Source organism: Suillus paluster (genome assembly GCF_016628075.1).
Source record: "Suillus paluster strain FC165 chromosome Unknown EDB91scaffold_154, whole genome shotgun sequence".
Taxonomy (NCBI): domain Eukaryota; kingdom Fungi; phylum Basidiomycota; class Agaricomycetes; order Boletales; family Suillaceae; genus Suillus; species Suillus paluster.
Window position 1 is genome coordinate 1 of NW_024537714.1, and position 16,288 is coordinate 16,288.

General features: G+C 49.9%; 8 protein-coding genes across 8 annotated transcripts; 6 read left to right on the plus strand and 2 right to left on the minus strand.

The window, feature by feature from the left end:
* Window positions 1–2,374: 2,374 nt before the first annotated feature.
* Window positions 2,375–2,820, plus strand: EDB91DRAFT_1008599 (kinase-like domain-containing protein; the record flags this gene model as incomplete). The annotated part of the gene is made up of 2 exons (XM_041312366.1): window positions 2,375–2,593; window positions 2,650–2,820. Coding segments are annotated over 2 exons (390 nt in total), but the record flags the coding sequence as incomplete, so codon positions are not given.
* An 892-nt stretch (window positions 2,821–3,712) lies between these two features.
* Window positions 3,713–4,655, plus strand: EDB91DRAFT_1063586 (armadillo-type protein; the record flags this gene model as incomplete). The annotated part of the gene is made up of 2 exons (XM_041314626.1): window positions 3,713–4,372; window positions 4,425–4,655. 2 exons carry the CDS (start codon window positions 3,713–3,715, stop codon window positions 4,653–4,655), a joined length of 891 nt encoding a protein of 296 aa, XP_041169910.1.
* Window positions 4,656–5,573: 918 nt separating this feature from the next.
* EDB91DRAFT_1255754 (uncharacterized protein) lies at window positions 5,574–6,907 on the plus strand (the record flags this gene model as incomplete). The annotated part of the gene is made up of 5 exons (XM_041324033.1): window positions 5,574–5,764; window positions 5,812–5,868; window positions 5,930–5,987; window positions 6,040–6,836; window positions 6,892–6,907. 5 exons carry the CDS (start codon window positions 5,574–5,576, stop codon window positions 6,905–6,907), a joined length of 1,119 nt encoding a protein of 372 aa, XP_041169911.1.
* Window positions 6,908–7,617: 710 nt separating this feature from the next.
* On the minus strand, window positions 7,618–8,730 carry EDB91DRAFT_1255755 (ketopantoate hydroxymethyltransferase; the record flags this gene model as incomplete). Its single annotated transcript, XM_041324034.1, has 2 exons — window positions 7,618–8,510; window positions 8,565–8,730. The coding sequence occupies 2 exons, from the start codon at window positions 8,728–8,730 to the stop codon at window positions 7,618–7,620; spliced, it is 1,059 nt and encodes a 352-aa protein (XP_041169912.1).
* A 370-nt stretch (window positions 8,731–9,100) lies between these two features.
* Window positions 9,101–11,036, plus strand: EDB91DRAFT_1173477 (uncharacterized protein). The gene is made up of 2 exons (XM_041320292.1): window positions 9,101–10,673; window positions 10,735–11,036. Exons 1-2 carry the CDS (start codon window positions 9,120–9,122, stop codon window positions 10,822–10,824), a joined length of 1,644 nt encoding a protein of 547 aa, XP_041169913.1. The 5' UTR covers window positions 9,101–9,119; the 3' UTR covers window positions 10,825–11,036.
* Window positions 11,037–12,222, minus strand: EDB91DRAFT_1173479 (Diphthine synthase). Its single transcript, XM_041320293.1, has 4 exons — window positions 12,021–12,222; window positions 11,847–11,971; window positions 11,526–11,795; window positions 11,037–11,463 (listed from the first exon to the last, which is right to left on the minus strand). Exons 1-4 carry the CDS (start codon window positions 12,153–12,155, stop codon window positions 11,100–11,102), a joined length of 894 nt encoding a protein of 297 aa, XP_041169914.1. The 5' UTR covers window positions 12,156–12,222; the 3' UTR covers window positions 11,037–11,099.
* A 31-nt stretch (window positions 12,223–12,253) lies between these two features.
* On the plus strand, window positions 12,254–13,596 carry EDB91DRAFT_1173486 (uncharacterized protein). The gene is made up of 4 exons (XM_041320294.1): window positions 12,254–12,366; window positions 12,418–12,602; window positions 12,785–12,868; window positions 13,070–13,596. The coding sequence occupies exons 1-4, from the start codon at window positions 12,319–12,321 to the stop codon at window positions 13,293–13,295; spliced, it is 543 nt and encodes a 180-aa protein (XP_041169915.1). The 5' UTR covers window positions 12,254–12,318; the 3' UTR covers window positions 13,296–13,596.
* A 121-nt stretch (window positions 13,597–13,717) lies between these two features.
* On the plus strand, window positions 13,718–16,074 carry EDB91DRAFT_1173489 (asparaginyl-tRNA synthetase). Its single transcript, XM_041320295.1, has 9 exons — window positions 13,718–14,137; window positions 14,188–14,334; window positions 14,393–14,572; window positions 14,623–14,933; window positions 15,000–15,093; window positions 15,143–15,572; window positions 15,625–15,767; window positions 15,820–15,857; window positions 15,914–16,074. The coding sequence occupies exons 1-9, from the start codon at window positions 13,790–13,792 to the stop codon at window positions 15,957–15,959; spliced, it is 1,737 nt and encodes a 578-aa protein (XP_041169916.1). The 5' UTR covers window positions 13,718–13,789; the 3' UTR covers window positions 15,960–16,074.
* Window positions 16,075–16,288: the final 214 nt, after the last annotated feature.

Consider the following 16,288-nt stretch of genomic DNA (forward strand, 5'->3'; position numbering starts at 1 on the left):
TTCTCACTTGATCCGTCGGGCGCTCCTTACCCCACACACGTGCGCTGCGTCCTCTGCACAGGATACCAACACCCCGGCCAAGGAGCCTAAACAGGGGTTTATTGACAATCGTTTTATTTCTAGCGTGGCGTTCTGACCTTTCTCATGCGGCAGCCGGCGCATGTTCAGCATCACGCTTGAGAAGCAGCTGATCTTTTCTATGACCCTGGGAGGAGATAATATGGACCGCAGTCATTGTCTTATCTGGTCACGGCTCCAATAGTGAGCAATATAAAATAGCCCCTTTGCCAGGCTTTTCCTCCAACAAACCTTTCTATTCCCAACTAGTAGGTTGTCTGAAGCATCCACGAAACCATTATGCGACTGACACATCCTTGCAGCACAATCGCACATATCATCATCACCATGTTGTCCTACAACACTGAGCAATGCAACTGCACCTCCACGTAAGTCTTTTCTTGCACTACGTTTCAATGGCAGGGTTCTAAATGTCTGTCAAAAGCTGCAACTGTGTGGTCGGTAGCTGCACCTGCAAGAACTAAGCGTTGCGCACAAGCGCATGCATAACCATCTTCTTTCTGCCTTTGCGCATATATAAACATGTTAACCTCGATTGTTGAATTCTAGTGTTGTATTGAAATAAGCGTTGTTTGCAACAGATCTTGATAAAGTCGAAAGTAAAGACTGAACCGGTATTGTCTGAATGGCCTGAAACCACTACTTCGAGAACGCTGATACTTAGTATCAATGATATCGTGACAAGGACAATATTAATGAACTAATGTCATCTTCAGCAATCTGCAAAAATATTAGCAAAAATTCTGTAGCTCCTCAACCACTTCGCGTGTTCTTTCGCGAGTTTGTGGCATTGTAGATTCATATCTCCTCTACATAGATCTCATTTTTACTGATTTTTAGGACCATGTAATGTGGCGTCGGAGGAAACCCGAGAAAATTCAGGGTCACTCCAATCTGCAAAATCCAGTCACGGGTTGTCACACCTCAGCACAGTACCGGGGTAGTCAATTTTACTTCTACTCTCTGCAGCGATGAGGTTGTTGGGTTTGTGCGAAATACAAGCGAGGAGGGACTGAATTTCTTACACATCTTCCGCGGTCTGTCTGGTACACGCTGTCGTTCTACCACCATATGTAGGACCTCGACGCAAGTGCCAAGAAAATTAAATTGAATTTGGATTCTAGTATCCCTACTACGGAATATTCATTGTACTCCGGGTAAAACTTTGCGAATAACTTTGCAGGATCTTCAAGATCTGGGTGATTTGTGTTCGAGCAAGGTTGCAAAAACACCACTATTTCATCACTCGCAGCTGCAACTTCCAAGAAACTTTGATTCTACTGGTACAGGACATCATTTCTCGGTACTCTGCATGCCTGAATCTTTTCGACGCCAGTCGAGTACAATATTGAGGTGCTCTGACCATTTTGCATATTAGGTACCCTTTGCAGAATCCAGATAGTACTAAGTACTCCCGAGATTCCGATGCACCTCCGCTCGTGATCGTCATACCTTAGAGCTGCTGACCTGTCACCCAGGTTTCTTCTGCTCTAGGGCGGTATGTACACGTACGTGTGTGTTCCCAGGTGTTCCCTCGCATTGACGCAGATTTACCTCCTACAGGACAGAACTATTGTCATGTCTAAAAGCTAAAAATTTGAAATTTAAAAGGCAATCAACCGCTATGACGTCGCTAATTGTGAAGCCTCTCTTTAGCAGCATATATAGGGAAACCTATGGGCAAATCAATTGCACACATTATCAGGCATTACCCACGCGCAGCATAACTGTCGCTTCAGCCATGGAAATACCTGATCTGCAGGCCACATGTCTTGTAAGAATGAAAAAACTGGTTAGAAGTGGTAGTGAAAGTCCCCTGGATGACACAGTGAGTGATGTTCAAGCCTTAGGGTGAGATGGTCCGGAAATAACGACGTATACCCAGGCCGTGACGCAAGAGCTTGTGCAGTGGCGCAAAGTTCGTCATTGCAATGTTGTCTCAATCTTCGGTGTCTTTTACCGTGATTCGACACCCTTCCTGATCTCCTCGTGGATTACTGGCGTAAATCTGAATGCCTTCTTGAGGGAGCATGACCATCTCTCACCGTATGATCGCATGTCCCTGGTAAGTCGGCTGCGCAAGAAATGATTTTGACGACGTTCCCACATAGTACTTGCATGCAGATCTCAAACGTAGTATCAGGTCTGGAATACCGTGCGTACCATTCTGACTGACTCGCACGGTACCTTACATGTTTTTGTCTGTAGTACATTCATCCTCTGTTGTCCACGGAAATCTCACTGGGGTACGGTTGAATTATTTCGGATATGACTTTCACTGATGCATCCACAGGCCAATATCCTCGTCGAAACTGGAAAAGATAGAAACGTTCCATTTATAACAGACTTCGGACTCGCGTCAGTACGCGGACCCATACAGGGTAGCGCATTCCTCCGGACATTCAGCGATGTCCCGGGTGCAATTAGATGGGCAGCGCCAGAACTTATTACAAAAGAAGTCGAAAGCCCCACAATCTGCAGCGACATTTATTCTTTCGGCAGCGTTGCATTGCAGGTCAGTTATCTTCGTATTGCCCCTCCTTAATTCTCTCTGTTAAATCACCAGTCCAGATCGCCACTGGGAAAGTTCCGTGGAGTGAACTGGAGGACGATTTTGATGTCGTTGTGAAACTAAGTCAGGGCCTTGTCCCTCCTCGCCCAGAGGACTCTTGGATCAACGATACTCTTTGGGCATTCATTGAAAGCTGTTGGGAGTTCATTCCAGAGGATCGGCCAACTTCTAAGAATGCATTCGACTGTGCTGTGGGCGAGCTTCTCCCAATGCTCAGTACGAACGACGTCAAGACTCCCGACAAGGCTGATGCAGCAGTTGCAGAACCTGGAAACTCCTTTCAAGGAAGAGGGCGTACGAGGGACCTCCTGAGTGATAGGAGCTTCCCTCCGGCTGCCATTGCAAGATCCCCTGAGAGCCTGTGTCATGTTACTGCAACTGACACCAAACCTGCTCACAGCAAAGCTGCCCCCGTCCACCTCCCGGGGCCGGCCGCACTTGGATATCTGGAGTCGGAAGTTGTCATCAGTGACGCGGGAAACTTCGGTATTGAAGATGAATTACTTCCTGACGCGGTGGACCTTTCCGAGACTAGCGATGGTGCAGGAGACTTCGGTATTGAAGGTAAACTACTTGACGTGGTGGATCTTTCACCTTTCCCCCCGCCGTCTCACCTGCTGCCGTATCAATACCCTTTGCAGTTACCCATGTCGCCTATGCCATGGGGCGGATACGTGAGTGCTCCATTTTGATCGATTTTCAACCGACTTCTTACCGCGCGGCAAGTTTCCTATGAACCCGTGTAGTCAACCACCACCTCCCTGGGGTTACTACAGTGTTCCTCCCTATCAACCTAGCCCACCTGTTCCCATGTCCCTTTTCTCTACAACAAACCCACTTCCCGACACACATACAAACTGGATAGAGAGCGAGTTGAACCCCTCGCATGAGGAGGCTGCAAATAAAGAGCAGGAAGACAGGGAGTGTGCGAGCGGGATATGTGGTGAGAAGGCTGGGGATAGTAATAAGGCAGGGCAGTCCTCGCTGGAACAGGAATCTGACTCAAGTGACTGGGCTTCTACGAGCCGCCGCGCATTGCAAGCCCAGCTCGACTCATCCAACATGATTGAGATAATATCAGTGCTGGTCGACAAATTCACCATGCATAGGTTCGACTTCATCTCAGACCTGATCATCTACTGGACAAACAAAAGTGTGAGAGAGAAGGGAGGGTGGACGCTCATCCAAGTCAGCCGGCTGGTGTACGAGAAGGCGACGGGTGATGGTGCTTGTAGCACGATGTATGCACGCCTGTGCCGGAAGATGATAAAGCAGATCAGCCCAGATACGCAACACGATGGCATCAGGAATTCCAAGGGCAAGCTCATCACGGGTGGCCGTCTCTTCCGGAGGCATCTCCTCCACTATTGTCAAGAGGATTTCGAGCAGGGATTGTTCGCAAAGGAGGAAGTTGGCTCCAATGAGTGTTACGCTGTGCCAAAGGCGAAGCGCCAGGGTCCAGGTCTGATCAAGTTCATCGGCGAGCTGTTCAAGCTGCACATGCTCAGGGAGAGAATAATGCACGAGTGTGTAGTAAAGCTGCTGAGCAATGTCGAGCACCCCGAGGAAGGGGTGATTGAGAGCTTGTGTCAGCTCTTGGAGACAGTGGGCCAGTTGCTGGATATGCCGAAAGCGCATGCACGTATGAACGCTTACTTCTTGCGCATGAAGGATCTGGGTAACAGTCCCGATATTAGCTCCCGTATCCGATCGATGCTTCAAGTGTGTGGCAAATACTGTCTTCTTTGTCGTTGTACTTACTACCATCATGTAGAACATCATCGAGTTGCGCGACCGCAAATGGGACAACCGCAATGCTGATGCTGCGCCTACGATAATTGCTGCCTCTCACGAGACGGTAAGTTGCAGTGACATTGCTGTGCAAGATATTTTATTGACTTTGAGGTCAGGACTTTTTACGGGCTGCCAAGAAGAAAGGCGCTTTGAAGGAATCTTACATCCGACAGACAAGCATGTCTCGCGGCGGTTCTCGATGCGTCGGTGAGCACAACCAAGAGTATGGCCCTGATGGACGGGTAGTTGCAAGTGGCTTGGTTCCGTGTGCACTCCCTAAGGATGGTGATCAGTCGCAGACAAACATAGGTACACCGAGAATCATTGGGCCGAGCAGCCTGGCAGGCGCGCAGCTTCGCGCGGGCAGCGAGCAACGGACAGTGTACACCGGAGATCTTCAACCAGGGATTCATGTCCGTGACTAGGTTTTGCCTGTTTGCCCCCGATGCTGCCCGCGCAGCTATGGTGCTGAAGGGTGCTGGATTGAGAGGGAGTCACCCACCGGGATTCGAAGCTCGAAGAAAACGCTCCCAGCTCAATCTCTAGCACCACTATGTACATAGTTCGCTGGCATGCTGCGTCGAAGGATTCGGAATTTTCGATTCATCCGGATTTAGTACATCCTGTATTTTCTTCTTTTATCCTACTTATTGCGCACCTTCTGTAATACTACCTTGTCGGCTACTCCGAGACTGTAGCAAAAGCACGAGTAGGTGCATCGTCAAAAGTTTCAAATTAATCATTGGTTAGCCGCTAGGTTTATTACTGTTTCTGGAACAGTTGAGTGGTATCACCTGAGGTGAAAATGAGCGACAGCTGTCAGCAGGACTGCTGCAGGAGCATGCCGCATGCCCGGGCAATTGGCCAAGTTAGAAGACTACGTTATACATATAGTAAAGGCTAGGTGAGGTTTTCAAAGTCCGTTCGGTAACCACTGACCAGGCTTCGCGTATTAGTAGAAGTCGTTTCACAACTCTGTGTAAACTACGTGGGGCGGGAGGTGCGTAGGTGAGATTGTGATAAGAGATATTTATAACAAGCTTCAACCCCACTAGATCTTCAATATTGTCACTAACAAAGTGCCCTCACCCGATCAACAGTCCTTACACTGCCGCAAGGTTTATCTCTAATGGTACTAGTAGAACCGAAGGTAGACCTTTCATCGCTCTCGCTTTTCCGCGCGACTCGTGCACAGGTTGAGGAGACATGGCGCCGGACGTGGCCGCAATGGGGTGGCGCTCTGAGTCTCACCGAGTACCTCGCGCGGGAGGCGGAGATGGAATGTATGGATCACGCAAAGGAGGGAAAGTTGGTCATCTGGTGAGCACCCTATTTTACCGGTAGGAGGGATCTAATAGGTGAGGAAGGGTACTGGCGCCACGAGACGACCCCACGACACTTGATTTCATGTGTGCTTGTGAGACGTAAGCGACTCGATTGCCCTCATTGAACGAGCACTTATCTGATGCGCATCTACGGATACAGATACAAGCGCGCGGGTCTTGTCGCTTACCCCTCTTCCTCCACCTCTGAGCCCAACTCGGTGCACGAAGTAACTTGTTACGCTGTTGCTAGTGTCTTCACCCCCTACAAAGCGCGGGCGCGGCTACGCAGGTCATATGATGCACCTCTTGCATTGGGTCATCGCCCCGCGTGTCAATCTTCCTAAATTTCCGGAGGCATGGGGTGCACCACCGGAAGAGGTAGCGGAGTCTGGTGAGGGACTGTTTTCGGGGCTATACAGTGATGTCGGGGAGGATTTTTACCACTCGGCAGGCCCTGGGGGTAAAGGGGGTGGATGGGAGACGCGGGAAGCGGTTTCGACTATTTGGGAGGTGGGCATGGAGGAGGGAGATGACACTGGATGGACATGGTTGATGCAGGAGCAGCTGAAGGAACTTTGGAACCGCGATGCCAGGCGCATTAAAAAGGAGCTGGCAAACATGCCAGTGAGTGACACTTCATACGAGTTGGAGCACCCGACAGCATTCGTAACGTACCTGCCAACAAACGGTGTCTGCGGGTTCCACATCCCACGGTCAACGTGGGTCTCGAATCTTTCCATGGCAGGCGGATTCTGGGGTGTACAGTCCTCAAGTAGCCCGGATACATATGCAAGCTGGAGCATTGACTTTAGACCTCCCCCACCAACGCTGATCGTCACGCGGCTCTGTGCCCGTGAAGAGACGTTCCCCGGGCTGATCGCGAAGATCAAACAGGCAGCTAGACGAAGCGGAATAAAGAAAGTGGAGGTGTGGAACTTGAGAGGAGGGTTAAGGGACGTTGCGGAGAGGACGGGTGGACGGACGTTCATACGAAACGAACATTTGCCACAGATAATGTGGTATGGACCTGGAGCGACGGGGAGTATAGAGTGGGTGTATAATGAGAAGTGCGTCCTCCTATCCAGAAGTTGCGCACATTTTTACTGACAAAATTTTCAATAGGTTCGGCTGGTGCTGATGCAAGATTTGGAATACAGTTGCAGGTCACCCGGGAGTGTCGCGTTGGCATGGCTAAGAAAAATCAGCTACGTCTGGGAATGACCCTGTAAGCGCATCCGCTTCCACGATCTTGAAGAGGCGGGTACACTCTTCCGATGATCCGCCGCTTCCAACTTGTTGAGAAGTTAGTCGGGTATGCATCCAAAACAATCAAGCAGATGCATGGACAGGTGAGTGTTTTTTGGGTTGAGGAGCGAGCAATGGACAACGTACACCGGAAATTGTCGAGGATGCCATGGCCAGCCTTCTGGACGAAATCGCCATCGGCTCTCCGAAGGCGTTCAACTATATGGCTATCATGCTCAAGGGGTGCTGGATTGGAGAAGAGCCCCAGCCGCTCCAGCGGATTGTAGGTCGAGGACAGCAATAAGTCTTGCCTCACTTGTTTTTAACTCCCACTTCGTTATAATAAGATATGGTCACATTCGCTCTTGATCCCAGTTCGGCATCGACGGCCTCTCGTATCTTTTTTATCCATTTGTTTCCGCCACACTCGGGTGACAGTGTATACATTGATTTTTTCCCTGAGGAATATTTTGGATTCCTCAACGAGGATCCAGCTCCCATTCTTGAATGTTTCCTGAACAGTGTGAACTAACTTGCAATGCATTATAGTATCTACACCTTGGGATCCGGAGATCTGACATTAATGACAGTTACATGAATACATTAAAGGGTTGTCGTCGGTTTCGGAGGATTCCACGTCCACTCTTGATCACTTTCCATCTCCAACAGCTTCTCGATCTCTGCATCGTCCATCGCATAACCTTCTTTCTCGTGACGAGGGAAGCTGCCGTCTCTAACAGCACTAGCATACGCCTTCACACCTCGTTCGACCTCGCTCTTCACATCCCCAAACCGTCTCACGAATTTTGCCTTGTGTCCTGCCCATGTCCCCATTACGTCGTCCCACACGAGCACCTGTCCACTGCAACCAGGGCCTGCACCGATGCCAATAGTAGGCACCTTCAACCGCGATGTGATGTATGCAGCAAGAGACGAAGGAATCGCTTCGAGAACAATGGAGAATGCCCCTGCCTCTTCGAGGGCGAGGGCCGAGTGCAGGATAGATCTTGCGGAAGTCGCTGTGCGCCCTTGGACCCGGTACCCGGAAAGCGCAGTGTGACGCTGTGGTAGCAAGCCGACATGTGCCATCACGGGGATTCCGATACTCGTGAGGGCTTGCACACGTGCAGCGATCTCACTTCCTCCCTCTAGCTTCACGGCTTCCACATTTCCCTCTTGGAGCATGCGAACGGCTGCTCGAATCGTGTCTTCTTTCCCTGTGTAATAGCTTCCGAACGGCATGTCTCCGACAAGAAGTGGTGCGGATGTTCCCCGTGCGACTGCGCGACAGTGGTGAAGCATTTCATCAAGAGTAAGTGAAGTGGTGCTGGGATAGCCTAGGCAGACCTGGGCCAAGCTGTCGCCGACGAGGGTGATATCAATGCCGTGTGTAGAAGCGGCTCGTGCAGTGGGATAATCATATGCTGTGAGCACAGTGATCGGGGTGCGTTCTTGACGGAGGGCGTGCAGAGAGGCAATTGTTACCTTTTTGCGGGCTGTTGTGTACGATGAGAGATCGGGTTAGCGATGGGAGGTAAAAAATCACTCACGCGGCGGTGGAGCTGACTTCTGTGGGGAAGATTCACCAGGTGCGTTTGTGAGATGTTCATATTTTAATGGGCGGACGCTCATACACCGCTGGCCGAGATTGGGGAAGCGAGCGATCGAGGTAACTACTCGAGTACGGGACGCAGAGAAGGGCATCTGTACATGCATGGTAGATTCCTGAGATCGTGAAATCAGAGGATGAGTTATTGCAGCGTGTGTACTCGGCTGATTGTGCTCGCACCTATATGAACACTAGGAATGACCCAACAAATTGTTTCCGTGAATAAATAGTAATAATGAGATTAGGCCATCGTCTGATTGATAATCCACGAGAGGCGGGAAATCCTAACGGATCTGCCCTTGTTAACGCATGTCAAGGTTTTCCGACACTGTGTGTTCCGTCACACCCGGATCACTCACCAGCAGCCGGTTGACTAACGTGAACGTGAATACTCGTTGCTGAAAAGGGAAACTCAATGCACGTGCCTCGCCAACGCGCATTTGTGCAATCCCATTGTCTACACTTTCCCACGCCTCTTACACCACAACTTTCACCAATGCCACCAAGAACGCGCAGACAACGAGCCCAGGCGGCCCAACAAAGCGAGGAGATTGCAGAGATTCAAGTCCAGAAAGCGCTGCTCAACTTTGATGAGGAGATCGAGCAAGACAATGACGAGAACATACACGTTAATAGTGATAATGATAGGGACTATGAGGATGAGACCGACGAAAACTCGTTCAACTTTCCTATAGTGCCCCCACCACTCCGTTCCCTAACAAATCCACTTCGGACGCCCTCGCATGAAGACGCGCTTCGTGACATCACCGATGAGTTCTTTCATCCACCTTCACCGTCTCCGATCAAAGCAGTTCCCGTGTTTGGAAGCCTCAAACCACCTCGAAGACCAAAGAAACCAAAAAGCCTTGCATTTCCGCATGACCCACCAAACTGGCAGCCAACATCACCACTTCCCCCTAGCTCGCCGCTCGCCTCGACTTCTACATGTGGACCACAGAACTACGCGTCAACGTCGCATGCGAATGCTTACGAGTACAACATGACCGCATTTTATCGACGCGCGCAAGAGGTGGAACTTAGAAGTGGTGATTCTGACCCATTCGGCTTTTTTGCGGCAGAGAAGGTGCTGAAAGAACGACGCGCTGCACGTCTACCAAGCGAGAGGCCTACACACGTTCAATCTACCGCTTCACGTGCCACACCATATTCTACGCGTACCAGAACACAGCTAAATCGCGCTACGTCTACTCCAACGCGCCCAGCCGCTTCCTCAGTCCCAATCCCGACAAACGATGAAGACATCGATGATCTCTATCTCGACGAACCAATATCGACCTCTATGCCCGTCCCTGCACCCGTTCTACGACATTCATATATTCCAACTCCATCGTCCTCCCCTGCTTCCCTCCGCTCGGAGATAGCAGTGCCAGCCCTACTTAGACCTCGTCTGGACATTTTGCAAGACCAACCCACGCGCAGTCGTGATCCCCTCCGTACCCCGCGAAAACGTAAACGTGATATCGACGCCGCTACTCCCGCCTCCAGCGATGTAATATCGAGTCCATCACCTGTGAAGATTAGCGTGACGATTAGACAACCCCAAACACCGTCAGATCGCCAGGAGACAGCAGAAGAGCACACTCCTGTCCCGAAACGTGCCACGCGTGCACAGGCAAAAGGGAAGGGGAAAGCGCAGGATGATGCACCCAAGCCTCGCAAACGTGTCCGCACTATCAAAGACGATTCTTCGTTGAGCCCGAGGCAGGCGTGCAAGAACTTGGAGAAACTCTTGCCGCGCAGAGCGACTACGCGAAGGGCAGCTGCCACGGCGAAAGCTGGGGGTAAAGGAAGGGTTAGGGTGGCTGTGGACCTTGTGAGTGATAGTGACAGCGAGGAGGAGCAGAGGAAACGGAGGAAACCTGCATCGAAGGCAAAGCCTGCTTCAAGGGCAAAGCCAACATCAAGAAGTGCAAAACCTGTGTCAAAGGGTGTTCAAAAGTCGCCCTTGAAGAGCGGGAAGCGGGGTAAGGGCAAGGAAAAAGCAAAGCCCCTTGAGGATTTAATGGAGATGTCAGATGATACCCGCGAGGTTCGCTAACCATGTTTATGATGACTGCTTCTCGCTGATAATTGTTTTCTCTGACCCCTAGCGATACGACCAAGAACGCCAAGCGCGCCTTGAGTACTTCCGCAAGCTAGATGGTTACCAGATGAAGAAGGAGAATGTATATGTAGTTTGAAGTTCCTGCACACGGAACAGTGGAATTTTCGGTTTCATCTTGCTTTCATTTTCACAGCCCACTGGCAAGCTTATCTTATGCGATTGTTTTGCATCATGCGTAAAATGTTTCGTTGCTATCGAATGTTCCAGCATGTAGATGAAGCCTCGATGAATGTAATTGGGAACCGTACAGTAGTTCGCATCTCCTTGTGGCTTCGTGTTCACTCACTAAATCATGAAAATCGATCAATTCAGAAAGGCCTATAATATATCGTTCGCTATAATTCTTTGACCTTACGATATTTTCTTTGCTATCCGATTCCAGTTCTCCTGATTAACAGCAAATGCGCCTGCATAAATTGCCTCCATTTCATGCAACTTCTTCCCAGCGATAACGAGGCTGTGAAGTGGTTTTCCAAACACAGACTCTGGTTGGGCTTGCAAATCCGAGAGAGTCCCTGCCACGATGCGTTGAGCACCGTCATTATCATCTGACGATTCTTCGCCGCAGGGCACGCCTCCCACGCGCGATAATGCAATAGCGAGCGTCGAATCGCCATCAAGGATGCCCTCTTTTCTAATGCTTTCGATCTCGAGAAGCTGGTTCACGGCAGTAAGAATGGACATGTATCGTGGCGGCTCGTATATTTTTCTTCCTCTAAGTTTCACAGTGTATGATCAGAAACTGAAGGGGACAAAGAAAGTGACAGATGTCGGCACCTTGCTAGATTCTCTTCGCTTTGTTCCTTGACCTTTATATCAAGAAGTACCAGGGTATGTAGCCCAAACTTCGCGTTCTCTGCGATGCGGTCGTAGAACGAGTCTGGTTTCCATGTGTCTGTAAAGAAGACGAGGGATACGGTCTGCCCAAAATTGTAGAGCTGGAGCCCCGAGCATCCCGCTGCATTGATGATAGATGCATTATGGATGATCTGAGTGGGGATCTGAAGATCGCGAGCTCGGAGCAGCAAATCTGTATGAGTCGTCGCGCTGCACAAAAATCAATAAGCCGATGCAAACAGAAAACAAGGCAAGGCTCACCCAAATGGATCGCCAACGACTAGAAATGCGACGTTTTCAGTTGCTGCATCGCGCAGGATCTCGTCGCTCTCGAGCTCTACCATGTCGCGATCTGCAAGGATGAGCGACTTGCCGTAGAAGGCTTCCTTGCGCGCATGTGAGCAGTAGAGAAGAATGGTTTGAGGATGGACTGACGAGGCGGTCCTTGTTCACCATCAGGATGGACGTGTAGGCCTCTAGGTAGACCCGAGAACAGGATTTGACTGCTTCTAATCCGCGGACGGTGATGTCCTTCTCATCGCAGAGACCAAGACCAATCACGTAGAACATTTTACAACGCTCGAGCTAAATAGAAGGACTAGATCTGATCAAGTCATGTAACCGAGTACATCATGATCGGAATCACGTCGGTAACTTCCACTGCCTGCCTTTTTCAGACGCCTCCGAGTAAACTTACTCGGTCCCTTTCGGTGTCATACATTGTACACACTTCATGATTTCCCGCTTCGCAAAGTCTTTTCTTGCAGTTATCCTTTGCCTCGTACGTGTTTTTATAACTGTGTTCAGATCTTCTCGAAAATGACTGCCGCAGTTTCTGCTGGCCACAGTAACATTCCTTCACCCACCTTCCCGCACGTACATCGACCCATGGACAGGTGACTTTTTTGGGGAAGGTGGTGTCGAACAGGATCTACATCCCCCGCTTTATAATGGCGCAAAACCTTTATCAGCGCAGGGAGGTGTCATCATGTCGAAGCTAGGGAATGAGACTACTAAGTAGGTAATGCGAGATGCCGTTCATTGCGTCTTACACACTTACTGCAGGGCGGAACTCGGTCGTGCGACATGGAAGCTGCTGTGTGTATTTCCTTTATACTTAAATGACTGTTGTTTATTGTGTGAGGTAGACATACTATGACTCTGCGGTATCCAGAGGTAGGATTGGTTGGATGTCTCAGTTTGTCAACTTCGCTCACGAGGCGATATATGCAGCACCCAACACAAGACGAAAGAGACGCTTTGAATTCATATTTCCATCTTACGTCGCGCCTATATCCATGTGGCGAATGCGCCGCCGAATTCCAGAACTGCTGAAGAAGTTCCCACCACAGGTAAGATTTCTCCAACTACGGGCTTCACCAGCTAAAAGGCATTCAACAGACAGGATCAAAGTTGGCTGCAAGTCTATGGTGAAATATTACCCTCTTCTATAACCTGAGTCTCGCATACTTACCTGAGGCCAGGCTGTGCTCAGTGCACAACGAAGTCAACGAGCGGTTAGGAAAGCCGTCATTTGATTGTGCCCATCTTGATGAAACATATGACTGCGGGTGTGGAGAAGACAAATCAACATCCACGGCGCAATCACCAGTGCCATCTGACAGCGCTGAGGACCCTATGGATCTAGAATGGGACACTGCACGAGACGATGTTACTGGTGTAGGACTGATCAAGGGTGGGAAGCGGTAGCATACATATCTACACCTCATTGCCAAGTATGTTTGTGTCGGCCTGTCTGGCGTCATTTTGAAAAACGGTTTGATGGGTTTTTTCAGTTTTCGGATACATCTTCTACTGTTCTATACATCTTCTTGGATACACTGATATCGGTGTACTTGTACTATTTCAAGGTCGACCATAGCTGGAACGCTTGAATGTTTCGAACAGCCTAGGCCATGATGACAGCTGTGCTTTATTTATTTCTTAGTCTCCTCTAGGCAGACCATAATAGAAGGAAGACAGTCGTTCCTTTGATTTTAAGCTTATTTCCTGGGAGTGCCTGTCGGAAGCAACTATCTGAGATCTTATCAGAGGGTAGTTGGATAGATAAACCAAATCAGGACTGATGATCTACAAGTACGAGTCACTAAAGGCTTGTGCTACTTGAGTCTCTTGAGACGTGCACTAAGTTTTGACTCATACCACCATCCAGTTCCTCAGGACTTCCTATTGAGATACCCTCAATGCCGACAATACACATAGATCAAGCCTCAGGCATAGACGCCCCCGGAAACGGGTCCATTGATCAGCCTTATCAGTCCCTTGCCTACGCCCTCTTCTCGACGCCTTCCACTGAAGTTGAAACGACACAGTACCAGATCCGCAAGGACGCAGATGCAGTGTATGATGCCCCAACTCAGTCTGCGACCAAGAAGGCCAAGAAGGACGCCCAGGGACTTGAGAAGAAACGACTAAAAGCGCAAGCCGAAGAGCGAGAGGCAAAAGAGAAGGCGGAGAAACGCGAACGAAGGCTCCAAGAAAGCAAAAAAATTGTTCTTACCGAAGATCAATCGCTCCCTCAATCTATCAAGGTAATAATATTGATGGATCGTGGATGTGCTGCTTATTTTTAAATCGTAAGGCCAAGATAGTGAAACTGGAGCCCCTTCGTGGACAGCGCGTCCGGGTATCTGGCTGGGTGCACAGACGGCGCGATCAACAAGAAATCATGTTTATTGTCCTGCGGGACGGGACGGGATATCTGCAGGCCGTTCTCACTGGGAACACGGTAACTCTTGCAGTTCACAGTTCACTGTTTTGGTCTTTGGATCTGATTCGTTCCTCAGACCAAAACATACGATGCTGTAACATTACAACTAGAGGCATCAGTTGAGCTGACTGGTACACTGAAGGCAGTCCCTGAAGGCCAGCGCGCTCCTGGAGGACACGAACTAGTCGTTGACTATTGGCGTGTCCTTGGTGCTGCTCCTGGTGCCGAGGAAGCGTTTACTAACAGACTCAACGAGGTTCGAATCGATTGACAAATTCCCTAGACATGTGTTGACCGTATCTGCAGCAATCTGATCCGTCAATTCTGGCTGATCTTCGGCATCTCGTTCTCCGTGGCGAGATGGCCTCTTCTGTGCTTCGCCTTCGTGCAGCACTTCTCTCCGCTTTCCGTCACTCGTATGCAGAAAACGACCTTCTGGAAGTGACGCCTCCCTGTTTGGTACAGACCCAAGTGGAGGGTGGTGCAACCCTCTTTAAGTTCGATTACTACGGTCAACCAGCATTCCTCACGCAGAGCTCCCAGCTTTATCTCGAAACATGTCTCCCTTCCCTTGGTGACGTATTCTGCGTTCAGGAGAGTTTCCGTGCCGAAAACAGGTTTGTACCACCTTCTCATTCACCGGATATATTTTTACTCTAACGATCGATGACGTTCCTTGCCAGTCACACTCGCCGACATCTGAGCGAGTACACGCACCTTGAAGCCGAGCTTGCATTCATTACATTTGATGACCTCATGTCACACATAGAAGCCATCGTGCGTTTTATTACTGTCTTTCCGGCTCTTTTGCTTAGTGCAGCTACAGATCTGTGAGACGGTCGACAAGCTCCTCGCCAACCCTACCAGCGCAGCTCTCATTAAAACATTGAACCCTAACTTTACAGCACCTTCCCGTCCATTCATGCGCATGTCCTACGCGTCCGCCATCGCGTGGCTCAACGAACACAAGATCCAACGCCCGGCAGAGGACGCAGACGGTAATGTGATCACTAAAAAAGACGAGGAGACGGGCAAAGACGAGCCCGTGATGGTCGACCACGAAATCGGCGACGACATTGCGGAGGCAGCGGAGAGGCAGATGACGGATATCATTGCGGCGCCGATCTTTTTGTATGGCTTCCCTGCGGAGCTGAAGGCGTTCTATATGCAGAAGATGCCCAAGAAAGAAGGCGAGCAGGGCCCTGTGTACACAGAGAGCTGTGACCTTTTGATGCCTGGTGTTGGAGAAATTGTTGGTATGTGAACTTCTGGACCGTGCGCGATGATGTGGGACTGAGTGTACGATAGGTGGATCAATGAGGATAGCAGATATGGAAGAGCTACTTGCGGCATACAAGCGCGAGGGCATTGACCCCGCTCCTTACTACTGGTTCACTGACCAGCGCAAATATGGTACTTGCCAGCATGGAGGATACGGACTGGGCGTCGAGGTCAGCTTCTCTTTATATTTTTGCGCAAAAACATCTGACATGTCCGGCGTAGCGTTTCCTGGCATGGCTGGCTAACCGATACACTGTTAGGTATGTGCCCAATCATGGCTGATAAAGAGATTTATATTGACACAGACGCCCTCCAGGGAATGCTCGCTGTATCCAAGATGGCCTGGTCGTGCAACCCCTTAAGAGTTTACGAGATCTCGATGTTTGCAATTGACAATATCGTCGATAGAATGTATGGTAATAGATAATCGTGTCTTACATCGCTCCAGCAAAATCCACAATGCGGTCGATTTTCACAATGGGTGTTGAGTTCAGAGTGACCTGATTCTTGATTACAGCTGCAGCGCTGAACTGGTCACTTGTAATCGGGACATAAAGTAAAGCATACAAGTATTGACGTTGGCGATAATTCCCAGTGTAGGTCGGAGAACAAAGTACAATGAACCTACTAGATCTTCATAACTTGGCCTAGCCTGTCTCTGACATGCGCAGGATCTGAACCGTAATGAGGG

Excerpts from the sequence above, each read along its gene's own strand:
- EDB91DRAFT_1173477 (XM_041320292.1), top strand. The coding sequence starts at position 9,120 with ATGCCACCAAGAACGCGCAGACAACGAGCCCAGGCGGCCCAACAAAGC. Across the intron at positions 10,674-10,734 it reads TGTCAGATGATACCCGCGAG|CGATACGACCAAGAACGCCA; the intron begins GTTCGCTAACCA and ends TCTGACCCCTAG.
- EDB91DRAFT_1173479 (XM_041320293.1), bottom strand. The coding sequence starts at position 12,155 with ATGTTCTACGTGATTGGTCTTGGTCTCTGCGATGAGAAGGACATCACC. Across the intron at positions 11,796-11,846 it reads GTCGTTGGCGATCCATTTGG|CGCGACGACTCATACAGATT; the intron begins GTGAGCCTTGCC and ends ATTTTTGTGCAG. Across the intron at positions 11,464-11,525 it reads AGCGAAGAGAATCTAGCAAG|AGGAAGAAAAATATACGAGC; the intron begins GTGCCGACATCT and ends TGTGAAACTTAG.
- EDB91DRAFT_1173486 (XM_041320294.1), top strand. The coding sequence starts at position 12,319 with ATGATTTCCCGCTTCGCAAAGTCTTTTCTTGCAGTTATCCTTTGCCTC. Across the intron at positions 12,367-12,417 it reads TTGCAGTTATCCTTTGCCTC|TTTCTGCTGGCCACAGTAAC; the intron begins GTACGTGTTTTT and ends TGACTGCCGCAG. Across the intron at positions 12,869-13,069 it reads AATTCATATTTCCATCTTAC|GCTGTGCTCAGTGCACAACG; the intron begins GTCGCGCCTATA and ends ACCTGAGGCCAG.
- EDB91DRAFT_1173489 (XM_041320295.1), top strand. The coding sequence starts at position 13,790 with ATGCCGACAATACACATAGATCAAGCCTCAGGCATAGACGCCCCCGGA. Across the intron at positions 15,094-15,142 it reads TGTCACACATAGAAGCCATC|ATCTGTGAGACGGTCGACAA; the intron begins GTGCGTTTTATT and ends GTGCAGCTACAG. Across the intron at positions 15,768-15,819 it reads GATACGGACTGGGCGTCGAG|CGTTTCCTGGCATGGCTGGC; the intron begins GTCAGCTTCTCT and ends TGTCCGGCGTAG.